The sequence below is a fragment of the Benincasa hispida genome, chromosome 9 (assembly GCF_027475165.1).
Source record: "Benincasa hispida cultivar pf3 chromosome 9, pf3_genome.v1.1, whole genome shotgun sequence".
NCBI lineage: Eukaryota > Viridiplantae > Streptophyta > Magnoliopsida > Cucurbitales > Cucurbitaceae > Benincasa > Benincasa hispida.
The window spans coordinates 92,429,001-92,442,647 of record NC_143486.1 but is presented as its reverse complement, the minus strand read 5'-3'; the positions used below and the strand labels follow the sequence as shown (position 1 = coordinate 92,442,647).

General features: G+C 34.5%; 2 protein-coding genes across 5 annotated transcripts; one reads left to right on the top strand and one right to left on the bottom strand.

The window, feature by feature from the left end:
* The first annotated feature begins 2,875 nt into the window (after window positions 1-2,875).
* On the top strand, window positions 2,876-8,782 carry LOC120085678 (protein WEAK CHLOROPLAST MOVEMENT UNDER BLUE LIGHT 1-like). Of its 4 annotated transcripts, XM_039041814.2 has the most exons (4): window positions 2,939-3,065; window positions 3,455-3,564; window positions 4,912-5,870; window positions 6,516-8,782. In XM_039041814.2, the coding sequence occupies exons 3-4, from the start codon at window positions 4,956-4,958 to the stop codon at window positions 8,400-8,402; spliced, it is 2,802 nt and encodes a 933-aa protein (XP_038897742.1). In that variant the 5' UTR covers window positions 2,939-3,065; window positions 3,455-3,564; window positions 4,912-4,955; the 3' UTR covers window positions 8,403-8,782. The 4 variants fall into 4 exon arrangements, with proteins under 4 accessions (XP_038897741.1, XP_038897742.1, XP_090174085.1 ...); XM_039041813.2 differs by lacking the exon at window positions 3,455-3,564 and having other exon boundaries at window positions 2,876-3,065; XM_090317959.1 differs by lacking the exons at window positions 2,939-3,065; window positions 3,455-3,564 and adding an exon at window positions 3,142-3,274.
* Window positions 8,783-9,148: 366 nt separating this feature from the next.
* LOC120085051 (Vacuolar import/degradation, Vid27-related protein) lies at window positions 9,149-12,859 on the bottom strand. Its single transcript, XM_039040889.2, has 2 exons — window positions 10,984-12,859; window positions 9,149-9,688 (listed from the first exon to the last, which is right to left on the bottom strand). Exons 1-2 carry the CDS (start codon window positions 12,646-12,648, stop codon window positions 9,401-9,403), a joined length of 1,953 nt encoding a protein of 650 aa, XP_038896817.1. The 5' UTR covers window positions 12,649-12,859; the 3' UTR covers window positions 9,149-9,400.
* Between the last annotated feature and the right edge of the window lie 788 nt (window positions 12,860-13,647).

Sequence of the window (13,647 nt, the reverse complement as noted above, 5' to 3'; positions counted from 1 at the left end):
AATATATGCCAAATGCTTAATGTCCTAAATTTCATGTATCATTTTTCATATTGTCCATGTGTCTTGTAATAATTTATGTTTGGCGTCCATGTAAGTCCACATCCTACTTGTCACTTTGCCTATAAATAGTGACATTTGATGGATCTTAAAATTAAGCACATTATTATTATTTTTAATTTAGTTATTTATAAGTTTAGTTATATTTAATTATTTAACTATTATTATTTATTTATTATTATTATTATCATCTATCTATCTATCTATCTATTTATCTATCTATCTATCTATCTATCTATCTATCTATCTATCTATCTATCTATATATATATATATATATATATATACACTATATTTTCTCCATATCCGTTGTGCTCCTCAATTTCACAACAATTTGAATATTAAATAAAAAGTGGTTTTCAAATATAAAAATGAATCAAAATATTTATAAAAATAGTAAAATACCACTATCTACATAGATATTGACAAGTGGCAATAATTTATCATTGATAGGCTTAAACATTTGTTATATTTCAAAATATTTTCTTTGACATTTATAATTTTCCTTAAATATATGAATTAAAGATTACATTTATTTTTAAGAATTTGTACATTTGATTTTTTGGTTTTCAAAATATATCCTTTTACCTTTAAGAATGAGTTTAAGGTCCTCAAGTAATTATTTTATTATTTTAAATAATTATATGACAATTTAAATTATAAAGAATAATTTGAAACAAAACAGTTATATGACAAATAGCATTTATGTTTACTAAATGAATATATTGATTTATTTTAATTCTAATATGAAAATAAAGAAGGTATACAAATGATGATAACTTGATAATTACACATTCAACATGAAAATCTTGAAAACTTGTATTTTGAAAGATCCACCTGTAAGAGTATTTTAGGATCTTAGACCAGTGTTTCCACCCTCTTAAATTGTGTCCATTAATTTATTGGTGTATTTTTTTAATTGCATTTGATATAATTTTTAGGAATAATAACCAAATATATAATATCATTTTAAAAAAATTACAAATATAGCCAAGTCTATCTGCGATAGACTTCTATCAAGTTAGTCTTCTATCGTTGATAGACTTTTAGCAGTGATATGGTCTATCAACTCCTATCAATAATATGGTTTATCACCGATAGACTATTTAAATTTGACCATTTTTTTTACATTATGTTATATTTGCTAATACTTTAGGTCTAATGTCTATATTTACAACTGTTCATTTTTTTCCAAGGAATTAATTGATTAAAGAGACTCAAAACGTTTTGATTTGTGTTTAGTACATCTATGAATTTTTTAAAAAATATTAAATAAGTTGATGATCTATTCTACAAACTTGTAAAATTTAGAACTTAAAAGCTAACAAGTTATGAAATACTTTTTTTTAAAAAATCTAAGTAGATCACATTTGTAATTTTATGGTTAAAAAATGCCATTTTGGTTTTTATATCTTGAAATTTGTTAAATTTTAATTATCTTAATTTTAATTATTCAATTCTAATTCATATACTTTCAATAAACTTAAATTTAGTCACAATATCAGTTTATTTTTATTTTTTTGAAAATTATTATCTATTAGCATTTAATATAAGTTTTGAAAATATATTCACATATTATATCCATTTATATAAAAATTATTATTATTTTTTAATCAATTTCAGTGCCAATTAACTTTGATGACTGGAATCAAGATTTATTAAATGCACACAAATTAAAATTTGACAATAGAAAATATAATAAATAAAATTGGACAAACTATAAAGACCAAAATCGTAGTATAATTTTAACCTAATTTATTAAAATAAAGGAGAAAGTACCTTTTATGTCCTTAGATTTTGAATCTAATTTCTATTTGGTCCCTAAGTTTAAAAAAATATTGCACATTTAATCAGTTTTAAGTTTGGTTTCAATTTAGTCTTTAAGTACCAAAATGTTACCATTTTATTCTTGATATTCGAGTTTTCTTTCAATTTGGTCACTAAATTTTAAGATTTACATTTTTAATCTCGATTTTTCACTAAATATTCATTTTTCATCTTTAGTACTAATGTAGGTTAATAAATTAAAAATAATTAAACAAACTATTTAATTAAGTTTCACTATTTTTCACCCTTTTTAATTAAATTTAAAATTTTACTGGTTAATTATTTTCAATTAATCAATAAATATGGATATCAAATATTGGAAGTGACTATTTAATATAAAGTCGAGGTTAGAGAATGTACACTCTCAAAATCTAAAAATTAAATTGAAATGAAATTCAATTGAAACCAAAATTAAAATTTAAAGGCTAAGGTGTAATATTTTGAAACTGAGGATGAAATGAAAACTAGAGAACCAAAATAGTTATTTTTTAGTTTAAAATAAAAAGGGTGCATGTCATCACCGTTCTCCGGTCGATCGCACCGCTGGATCTGAGTATCGGCGGCGACTATTAATGGCAAACACAAGCGGCGCGTTTGTTTTATTCTATTTCAATTAATAAACAGATCGCATAACCCAAATTAAACACTGTTACTAATATTCTCATTATTATCACTAATTAGTATCGTCCACTTCTCCTCAAATCTCAAGCCGAATAGAAATTTAGAAAAGAAAAAAAAATTGTGAAACTTGGTTTAATTAATTTATTATTATTATATTTTAAAAAAAGGATAACAGTCAAATCCCTCACCGTTTATCTTGGATTCCTTCAGAATTTTAGACAAAATCACTTCCACAAATTCAAAAATAAAAAATAAAAAATGGAGAGAGACAGATAGGAAGAAGTGGGCTCCACGGACGCGTACCGGCCCCATCTTTTTCTCATCCTAATTTTAGCTTCCTAAACTTCTCGCCTTTCCTTTTTTCCTTTTTCATAACCCTTTTCTTTATTTTTATTTTCTCTTTAATTATTATTATTATTATTATTATACTTACTTTCTTCTTTTCTATTTTTTTTTTTCCTTTTCCCATTTTCCGGTGATCATTATTTTTCATTTCTGCTTTCTTTTGACTTCATCTTATTCATCTTCTTCATCTTCTTCCTCCTTTGCCGCTTCTTCACGGTATGCTTCTCTTCTCCTTCCTCATCTCTCTTGTTTTTCTTTTAATTCTATAGACTTTGTTGCTTTAATGATTAATCTGCATCGTTTGTTTGAATACTGTGAGTTCATTCGAGCTTCTACCTAGGTGCTTTTGTTTCTATTGATTTTTTATGTTTTGTATTTGATTTCTTCGATGCGCTGTGTCATTCGTATCTCCCGCTCTGCAAGAGGTGTGTGATTTGGCGTTCTGAATGCTTTTTGCTATTTTTCTTTCCTTAATTGGTGTCATTCAATTGGACTATATATGATGATGTTGAATTTTGCCTTTTATTGTGCTGTCATTCAATTGGACTGTGAGTTGTTTCGAGCTTCTTTATTTTTCTTTCCTTTCTGGAATCTGACTGCTGTAGGCGGGATGGAACGTGGAAGCGGTTAATTACTATCTCTGTTTTCTCGTTATTGGAAACAGAAGAGGTTTTTCCGATGTGCGGACTAGCCGTTGACGTTAATTATTTTCCAGGTTTGATCGGCTGTATGTTTTACTGCTAAGTATTTATATGATTGAAACGTAAGGTTTACAAACTTTTTACAAATCATCTTCTGTCGCATCCTTTCCGGGTACCGGAAGTATTACAACGTCTTGGGGAAACAAATTGGTATAGCAGAAATACTTTGAAGGTTTATATTGATCAATTCAAAAAGTTAGGTTGCATTCCCGAACAAACCTATCATCTCATAGATCGAATAAAAGTCGCTGCTATTGAGCTCAAAATGGACAAAATTCTGAAGAACTAGCTTGTTTTTTTTTTTTTAAAATAACTTATTTTTAATGTACTGGGAGATTCAAATCTCAATCCTCTTGGTTGAAGGTAGACATATTATGCCAGTCGAACTAGGTTCATTTTGGCATTAAACTTAGATCTTTAGTGTATGCCATGCCAAATCGTGTAACTCTTGTATACTGGTAGATATACGTATTATGGAATATACCATATTTATAATTGGGACCAATTAACTATTGCTCAGATGGATCTATTTGCTAGAATGGGAAATATTGGGATTGTTGTTTTTAGTCTAATGATATATATGTGTCGTTAAGAAAAAGTAAAATGGTATTTATGGAGAATATTAGTGATGTTAAACCACAAGAATTTGTGAACAAAAAGATCACATTTGGTAATGAATGTTGATAGAACTACTTTATGAATCTATTTCTTGTTGTCATATAAGGCTTTGCTTTAACTTTACAATGAATGTTGATTAAAAGATGCAACCAACCATTTCTTTTATGATGTAACCCAAGCACTGGCAGTAGCTATAATTGTGACTAATGTTCATTAGTATGTCACGTTTGCAAGTGAAAAATCTTTTTGCTTTCATGTCTAGTTGATGTGAAGTGCTTTCTTTGTTACTGGTTTGTCCACCTGAACTGTACGGTAATGCCAAATTCAATTTCAAAATCCTTCACCTATTTTTTTTTTCTTTTGTATTTTAGCTTAGTGCATTTTATTCAGGAGCAATTGAGGAAAGCTGAATCGCTGCAGTCCCTAATTAATTGATCAAATATGAGAAATTTAATATTCTACTTTAAAGCACCTCGTAATGAAATGATAAAATATTGTCATAGCACTGGACAAAAAGAATATCAAGCACTGTTTTCACTTTCATTCTTTGACCTTTGATTTGAATGTGTCATGATGATTGTTAATGGTTTGTGAATCTGCTTCTACTTGTTCACTGATTTATCATTAGCACGAATACATTTTGCTTATGACTGTGGTTTCCTAAAGTTTCTGTCTTCTTAACTTTGCAAAACAGGATTTAAAATTTAACAATTTTGGGTGCTTTGTGCTTTTTATGGTTTCAGTTCAGCTACAGTTATCCTCTAGCACTATTTGTTAACTCCGTTCAATGGATGATGTGAAATTAGCTGATCATACATCTCCACAATCCTCGTTAATCTCCCAAGATGGTAGTCACTCTCTTGATGAAAATCCAAACCACCTAGTTAACAATGGAATTATGGGTCCAAGCCAAGTTCTCTTAAATTCTGTTGCTAATGGAAAACTTGAAGGTAAAATTGAACTCTCTCCAAGCCCAGTTGATGGAACTGTGCGATCTGAGAGTCCACATCAAATGTCTGAAAATTCTGTATTGTCAGCCATAGAAGATGCTCCTAGTGATGTAAATTTGAGGCAAGATGAACGGATTACATCCAATAATTCAGGTCTGAGTTCAACAGTTCCAGATGATAGATTAGACGAACACAATCGAAATACCTTGATGGAAGACCCCAGAACTCAGTCAGTTGAAGATATGCCTGAGAAACGTCATGAAGAACAATCTACAGTCCACAGTAATTCTGCCAATGATGTCATTATGCCATCTGTTTCCTCTTCAGTTGAGGATACACCTGAGAAACATCCTCAGGAACAATCCTCAGTCCATAGGGACTCTGCTGCTATCAATGAGGTCATGATGCCATCTATTTTCTCTTCAGTTGAGGATATTCCTGAGAAACTTTCTCAGGAACAATCTCCAGTCCATAATGACTCTGCTGCCATCAATGACGACATTATGCCATCTGTTCTCTCTTCTGAGTCAATGGTTATAAAGAATGAGAATGTTGTACAATTAGATGGGCTTGCAGAGGGTGAGAGAATTTCGGGTGGAAAAACTGGATCTGTTGATTCTAAAGATGTGAAGCAAAGTGAGATAAACAGAGGCCTCATTGATACAACTGCGCCATTTGAATCAGTTAAAGAAGCTGTTTCAAAGTTTGGTGGGATTGTTGATTGGAAAGCTCATCGAATCCAAACAGTTGAGGTATAACTTGCTACGCTACTATTGTAATCTTTTCGCAGTTTAAATGTTGTGGCACCCTTTAGATGCATTGGGGTGGGGTTCTATTCTTAATATTGTTGACTGAACGTATTTAATGACTGTGTGTTTTTTTGCTTGACTATCATAGAAAGGGTATGAATATGCTTGTCATAGTTTGTACCCATAGGAGCAAAGACAATTTTTTTTTTTTTTTCCTTCTGGGTACCCATAGGAGCAAACACAGAGTGTTTCTCATTGGTTATTGGCATATTGTATACAGTATCTAATGAAGCTACTCGGTGCTGGTAATAATAGTATACCTCGAAAATGGAAAATGCAATATCTGTGGACATGCTACTTAAGGAGCTTAGTTGTGATTAGGCACGATGGTGGTAATTTGAGGATTGAGTTTAAACTGTGAAGTGAAGTGATTTCATGATGCTCGTGACATAATGTGTCCCACCATTTCACAATTATCTTTCCACTATTCAACTTGATTGTGCATGATTGGGTTTAATTCCCGCTACTTGTTGAATTTAAGTAATCAAATTGATTCAATCCCCAACATCCAGTGGTTCTTCATGTCTCCGAATAGATTCAAATGATTTTTCTAATATAGCTAATAGTTATATCTTTTAAATGTTGTAGAGACGCAAACTTGTGGAGCAAGAACTCGAGAAATTACACGAGGAGATTCCTGAATACAGGAGACTGTCAGAAACTGCTGAAGATGAGAAAAAGAAAGTTCTAAAGGAACTGGATAGCACTAAGCGGCTGATAGAGGAACTAAAGCTTAACCTAGAGAGGGCACAAACAGAAGAGCATCAGGCAAGGCAAGACTCTGAGCTCGCGAAACTCAGGGTTGAAGAGATGGAGCAAGGCATTGCCGAAGAGTCTAGTGTAGCTGCCAAGGCACAGCTTGAGGTTGCTAAAGCTAGGCACATAGCTGCAGTTTCAGAGCTTAAATCTGTCAAAGAGGAGTTGGAATCACTTTGCAAAGAGTTTGCCTCTTTGGTCATAGAAAAGAATGCAGCAATAGCTAAAGCTGAAGATGCTGTTGCAGCATCCAAGGAAGTTGAGAAGGCAGTGGAAGATCTAACTATTGAGCTTATGGCCAACAAGGAGTCTTTAGAGTCTGCACATGCTACTCATTTGGAGGCAGAGGAGCAAAGAATAGGTGCCGCTATGGCCAGAGAGCAAGATTCTCTTAACTGGGAGAAAGAGTTGAAGCAGGCCGAAGAGGAGCTTCAGAGTCTTAATCAGAAAATTTTGTCAGCAAAGGATCTGAAATCAAAACTGGACACTGCCTCAAATTTGCTAATAGATTTAAAAGCTGAATTAGCAGCTTATATGGAATCAAAACTGGAAGAGGAGCCTGATAATCAGGATGGTCACACAAAAAGTGAGGGAGAGGAACCTGAGAAGAAAACACATACAGATATACAAGCAGCTGTTGCTTCAGCGAAACAGGAACTTGAGGAAGTAAAACTCAATATTGAGAAAGCAACTTCTGAAATAAACTGTCTGAAGGTGGCTGCAACATCGTTAAGAACAGAGCTTGAAAGAGAGAAATCTGCTCTAGCCACATTGAAGCAAAGAGAAGGAATGGCATCAATAGCAGTTGCATCTCTTGAAGCTGAAGTGGAAAGAACTAGGTCAGAAATAGCTTTAGTTCAAATGAAGGAAAAAGAGGCCAGGGAAATGATGGTGGAGCTTCCTAAACAATTACAGCAAGCTGCACAAGAAGCTGATCAGGCCAAATCAGTGGCTCAAGTGGCTCGAGAGGAGCTACGCAAAACAAGAGAGGAAGCAGAGCAAGCAAAAGCTGGAGCAAGTACTATGGAGAGTAGATTGCTTGCAGCTCGGAAAGAGATTGAGGCTGCAAAGGCTTCAGAAAGATTGGCGTTGGCAGCAATCAAGGCATTACAAGAGAGCGAATCAGCAAGAGATGCCAACAATGCAGACTCTCCAGCAGGAGTTACACTCTCACTAGAGGAGTACTATGAGCTTAGCAAGTGTGCTCATGAGGCAGAGGAACAAGCCAACGTCAGAGTGGCAGCTGCACTGTCTCAAATTCAGGTAGCCAAGGAATCCGAGTCAAGAAGCGTCGAAAAACTTGAAGAAGTAACCCAGGAGATGGCTACCAGAAAGGAAGCACTAAAAATTGCCATGGAGAGGGCTGAGAAAGCCAAGGAAGGAAAGTTGGGTGTAGAACAAGAGTTACGAAAATGGAGAGCCGAGCACGAACAACGAAGGAAGGCTGGTGACACTAGCATTGGATTAATGAACCCGATTCGCAGTCCAAGGGCGAGTTTCGAGGGGAAGAACGAACCATCAGATTTAGTCAGTGCATCTGAGGCCACAGGTACTGATCCCTCAATTTCAACAAGCCCCAAGGGAAATATGCAAAGAAGCTTTACAACATTGGATTCGTTCTCAGAAGCAAAAGCACCAAAGAAAAAGAAGAGGTCATTTTTTCCTCGAATTCTCATGTTTCTGGCCAGAAAAAAGACTCAACCAAACAAGACATCCTAAATCGTTTCGTTTGGGAGTACACATTTCTTATTTACACTGTCGATATTTTCACCTTCTCCTTTCAAGTTGGTTTTTGCTGATGGAGATTATAATCAATCGATGAGTTGGAAGAAATACGTGATTGTACATGATGGTGGTTAATATATATTTTTTTTATTGTACGATAAAAAGGGTGTTCGTGCGTCCATTAAAAAACGTTGTCGTGCACTGCCGATGGGATTGAAAGATGTAATCAGTTTCTACGTTTTGATTCTTGGATGATGAGGCTGTTCTCGTATCATTGTCGTGTATAATGAATGTATAGGCTTGAAAAAGAAAAAGAGCTACAAGTTCTGCGAGTTTTAAAAAAATGTGAAGTTTAGATATCTTTGGTCCTTAAACTCCGAGTATTAAATCTTTATCGACACATTAGCAATAAATCTACAATTTCATGAATTTGATATCAACATGTAAACAATATACATTTTAACTTGTTTGAAAAATATAAAATGTTTATTTATTAATTTAAATCTTTATTTTTGTTAAATTACGGTCCTTCACATTTTAAATTCTATCAAACTATCAAAATTACAAATTTAATCTTTGAACTTTCAAATTTATCAAACATTTATAATACAAAATTTAAAGTTTAAAAATTTATTTCGGACATAACTCTCAAAACTTATCATTGAGCCCAAAAAAAAGGACTATTTTTATCAGCAGATTCTTTGAGAAGTGAAAGAAAAAGGCAACCAAGCCTGCACAAGGAATAGAAATTGAGGTCGAGATACTTGATTCCGTAATAACTGATAAAAAAAAATCTACCACGAGTCATCAAGGAACTTGAAATAGAATACAATTACAAATACATTTAGAGAACTCACTCATTAATAGATGTTTAGAACTACCTAAGGCATCTATTATAATGTTTAGAACTTACATGCCACTTTAGAAAGGTGGCTAATTGCATCAGATAATGCAACAAAAACCAATAGCAGATTATATTCTGGAACTGAATCTCAGCCTCTTAGCCTGCTAGATAAGCTAAATGAACTAACTTTCATGGGCGTCGCAATCACCAATGGAGCTTCGGGCGAATCGGTCACTGCAAATTTTTCATGCATAAAACGACTGTCAACAATGGAGTCATCTTTAAGAACAATCTTGTAACAGTAACAGCTCTTTAGGCCCTCTTGATGGCGGTAGCAGTCATGTGTCCCGTTTTTCACTTGTTGGAAGTTCCATATGACACTGAATTTGCCCACCGTCGCAACCAAATGCCGCTCCTGCTTCCCGTCCTCGGTGACCTATAATAATCATAATGGAAATGTAAAATTTGTACAACAGATTATTTGAAGACTACTAAACGATAACCGCAAGAAACTTAACAGATGAGTTGCGATAATAAAACACAAGACAAGATCAAACAATAAGTTAACATAGTCTGATTGTAGGACCAGATATGGAAGGAATTTATGTACAAATGCTAATTGTAATCTGCATGTTCAGCATAAATTTTGTCTGGACATGTACTACATGCATATGCTTTTAAATTATAAAGCAAGATCTAGTCAATTAAATGCCTTCTCTTTGCACTATGAGCAGTCATAACTTTTCAGCTTCAATAATACTCGATCTTAACGCCATCTCAAGATAAACTTTGGAGGGTTCCAATTCCGCTAGATTAGTTAACCAACTCAATACAAATTGCTATTGAATCTATGACTATTAAAATTATGAAATGTTAGTTTTTTTTTTTTTTTTTTTTGAAAGGAAACATATGAAATGTTAGTTTAAGTGGCTTTATCTTCTTTACTTCCAAGGCAGATTTACTAGCTCAAGGAGCATGGTATATATTATGTATGACAACATTGCATGAACAAAGAAGAAAAGGATAGAGAACCTATTGATCTGGCAGAACAAACAAGACAAAAGGTTATAGACAAGAAAATGAATGGTAGAAAACAACAAGCAGAGAAAACAGGTGACACATTATTGTTTTTGCAGCTGACAATAAAAAAACAAAGGAAAAGGTTATAGACAAGAAAACGAAACGCACTAAAAACAAGCAAAGAAAAGGGGTGAAATATGATTGGTTATTGCACTTGCAGCGGATAATAAAAAGAAGATAATAATCATATAAGACGAAACATGTATATCTAAGCAATAACAATACAGTGGCTCATATACTTGCACCAACTGCCCACGCTATACCCTCACTCAAATGTAGATGTCAGCCGAACATCAAATTAAAAATTGAATAAGCATTTCCCAAAATGCAGCATTACGTTCAAACAAAACTAAATTCACCCATCAAAATTAGCAAATATGCTCATGCCTTCATCCTAGATCAAGAAACGTTCAATCTTCTAACCCTGCGGCTCATTGATTTGAAATTTCAAAGGCACAGCCAAATGTAGAAAAAAAGTTCCCAAAAGAATAAAAAGACCTATGAAAGTTATAAAATCATCATTATAAAAAAGCTACAACATCCTATAAGAAGGCATGTGATGCATATAAGTCACGTAACTTAGAGTGAGTTAGAGCAACGATAACTTTCAGAATATTTCTGATAAATTGAGAACACAAGAAACAAACATACCCATGAGAATTGAGCATTTCGAAACTTATTGTCTACTCCAGCCAAATGTGAATCCAGAGGTGTCAGTTTCAACAATCTTGGAGCTGAAATCCTATTCCCCATTCGACCAGAAAATCCAGTCTTCATCTTCCCGTCCTTATCAGTAAAGAGAGTGCAAATAAGAATTAGATAGGAATCTGTTGTTCCCAAAATCCACCTACCGTCATAGGTAACATCTACATGTGTAATAGGTGAACCAAGGCCTGGGAAAGCTGTTTTTGCTTGTCTCATTGAATTGATAGAATACAGCCTGATTTTTCCATCAAGCGACCCAACAACAATTGAGCCGTCGCCAGTGGTTGCAAAGCACTGGAAATTAGTGCCTCTAGAAAACTGATGCCCTTGTGCCCAATTTAAGACAGGAGTGCTAGAAGTAGCAAGATTTTGAACCATTCCTTTCCTATCTCGCATATCCCATCTGCAAAGCCTGTTGTCATCCAAACCCAAAAATGTTGAGCCTGAAGGATCCAACTGAGCCCCTTTAGAGTCATTAGTAATATCTCTCATTGAAATATCAACCCCATCCTTCCCAAACTTCCATTCAGTAACAACTTTCCCTGTTTCAATGTCAAGCTGATGAAGTCCAGAAGTATGAGGCCTCCCCTCATTCATTGGACTCATCAAAAGCATATTGGTCTCAGCCTTCATAAGAAGAGCCTTCTTCGGCGTTGAGTAGGCGAAAGACGAACCACTTCCACGAGGACCCCGATTTCCATGATCGATATTCACATACATACCCTTCCCCTGAATTCCATGAGAGAAGTTCTTGACGACCTGAATTCCTGAATCACCGACCAAGAAACTGTTGTCTAATGCTCCTAAAGCTAAACTCTTAATCCCACCATCTGCAGCTTCCTCAAACTCCTCCATTAAATCGTTTGCCCTGACAGGCGTAGCCGAATTTGGACTTTTTGAGAAATTTTCTTCTGCATCTTCCCACATTGAATCATCCGCCACTTCAGGGTTCGCCCAACCGATAAAATCCTTCCCATAAACCTTTAATTTGTTTTCCTCCGTAGCCTCAAATCCATATGTATTCTCAAATAAACACCCCTTGAATTTTTCCACAAAAATCTTATAATCTTCATCGCTGAAAAATTTTAACGCCCAGACACCCTGCGCAACAAAGTCCACTCGCCGCTGGTCTCCGAATGTTTTCAATTGCATTTCTGACGATACTCTCACTCTAATTTTCGATCCAACTCTCAAAAACCACCAAGAGTTATCTTTCCCTTCTTCCTCCTCCTCCTCCTCCTCATCTTCCTCCTCCTCGTCATCATTTCCACCCTTATCAATTCTGCAAGACTTGAGAAAAGAGTAAGTAGTGAGTTTTTCGGAGGTAATCCATTTCGCTTTAGGAGTGTTGCCATTAATATGGAGGTAAAGCTTCACAGCGTTCTTCAGGGTTGGCTTCTGAGACGATCCGTACTTGAGCTTAAGAGCCCTGAGTTTCGCCTCTACTTCATCCACTGAAGATGGCGTTTTCGGGCGTCGCTCTGAAGATCTTTGGTGCTCTTCTTCAACATCCTCGTATTTCTCCTCCTCTTCTTCATTAGTTACCTCGTTCTCATCTTCACGATCGGAATCTGACAGTTCCAGACCCTCGCGACTTTGAGATGCTCCCATTATCAAAGCCTTCGAGTTTGAATTAACGGAAATGGAGATCGGATAAAATGGAGGATGATGCAGAATCGAGAGGACAGATGGAGACAGAAATGAGGAGGCGCCAATTTCGAAATTTGAAAATCTGGAGCGTTTCGGTCTGTTCTGTAGTGACCCCTTTTTAGTTTTTAGGGTTCTTTCACAAAGACCCCGAAACCGGTCATTTGTTACCGCCAATATCCGGTTGCCTTTCTCTTGCAACTGATTGGACTCTTATGTCAAGTTCGGAACTGATATGTGGGCCTTTTTTATTTATTGGGCTTTCTTTTGGGCTCAGATCGTGGGCCCATATTCTGTACACGGCGTTAATAGTGTTGTGGTGAACGAAGTGTCTTGTTCACGGTTTTCAGAAGTTGAGAGATTTCAACTAACAAGACCACATTTGTAAAAGGTGTATCGTAGTAAATGGAAGGTAATTTAGAAAAGTTGATCCATTTTTTATGTTAATTAGTGTTTACTGGAGTTTTACATTCATACTGAACAGGTGGACTCCAATTGAAAATCCATAATCAAGTATTATAATCTGAATGACAAGTTTGTGATTAAGTGAATTGCGTCTGAAAATTATATCGTATCGTTATCGCTACCATTATGGTTATGGTTATGATTACCATTATTGTTACAGTTTTAGGAAAAAACTTTGAATTTTGACATATTTACTGTTACCGTTACCATTTGACTCTCAAATATAAAGGTAATCATAACGACAACAGTAAATTTGAAAGATGTTTAATTTTAGATTAAATGCGATCAAAAGCAATTTAATTACATTTGTGATTGAGGCTCATTACGATTGATCTATCAATAGAATTCGATTACGACTACACCAATATTCATTATGAATTGGTAAACATAACCTAAATATTAAAAGGTCGAAATAACAAATTTGTAACCATAACAAAAATGTTAGTGCATTAAAGAAAATAATAAAATTGATCTTTTAATTAACAAGAGTAATTATGG

Coding starts and splice junctions, on each gene's coding strand:
- LOC120085678 (XM_039041813.2), top strand. CDS start 4,956: ATGGATGATGTGAAATTAGCTGATCATACATCTCCACAATCCTCGTTA. Junction 5,871..6,515: donor ATCGAATCCAAACAGTTGAG/GTATAACTTGCT, acceptor TAAATGTTGTAG/AGACGCAAACTTGTGGAGCA.
- LOC120085051 (XM_039040889.2), bottom strand. CDS start 12,648: ATGGGAGCATCTCAAAGTCGCGAGGGTCTGGAACTGTCAGATTCCGAT. Junction 9,689..10,983: donor GAAATGCTCAATTCTCATGG/GTATGTTTGTTT, acceptor TGATTATTATAG/GTCACCGAGGACGGGAAGCA.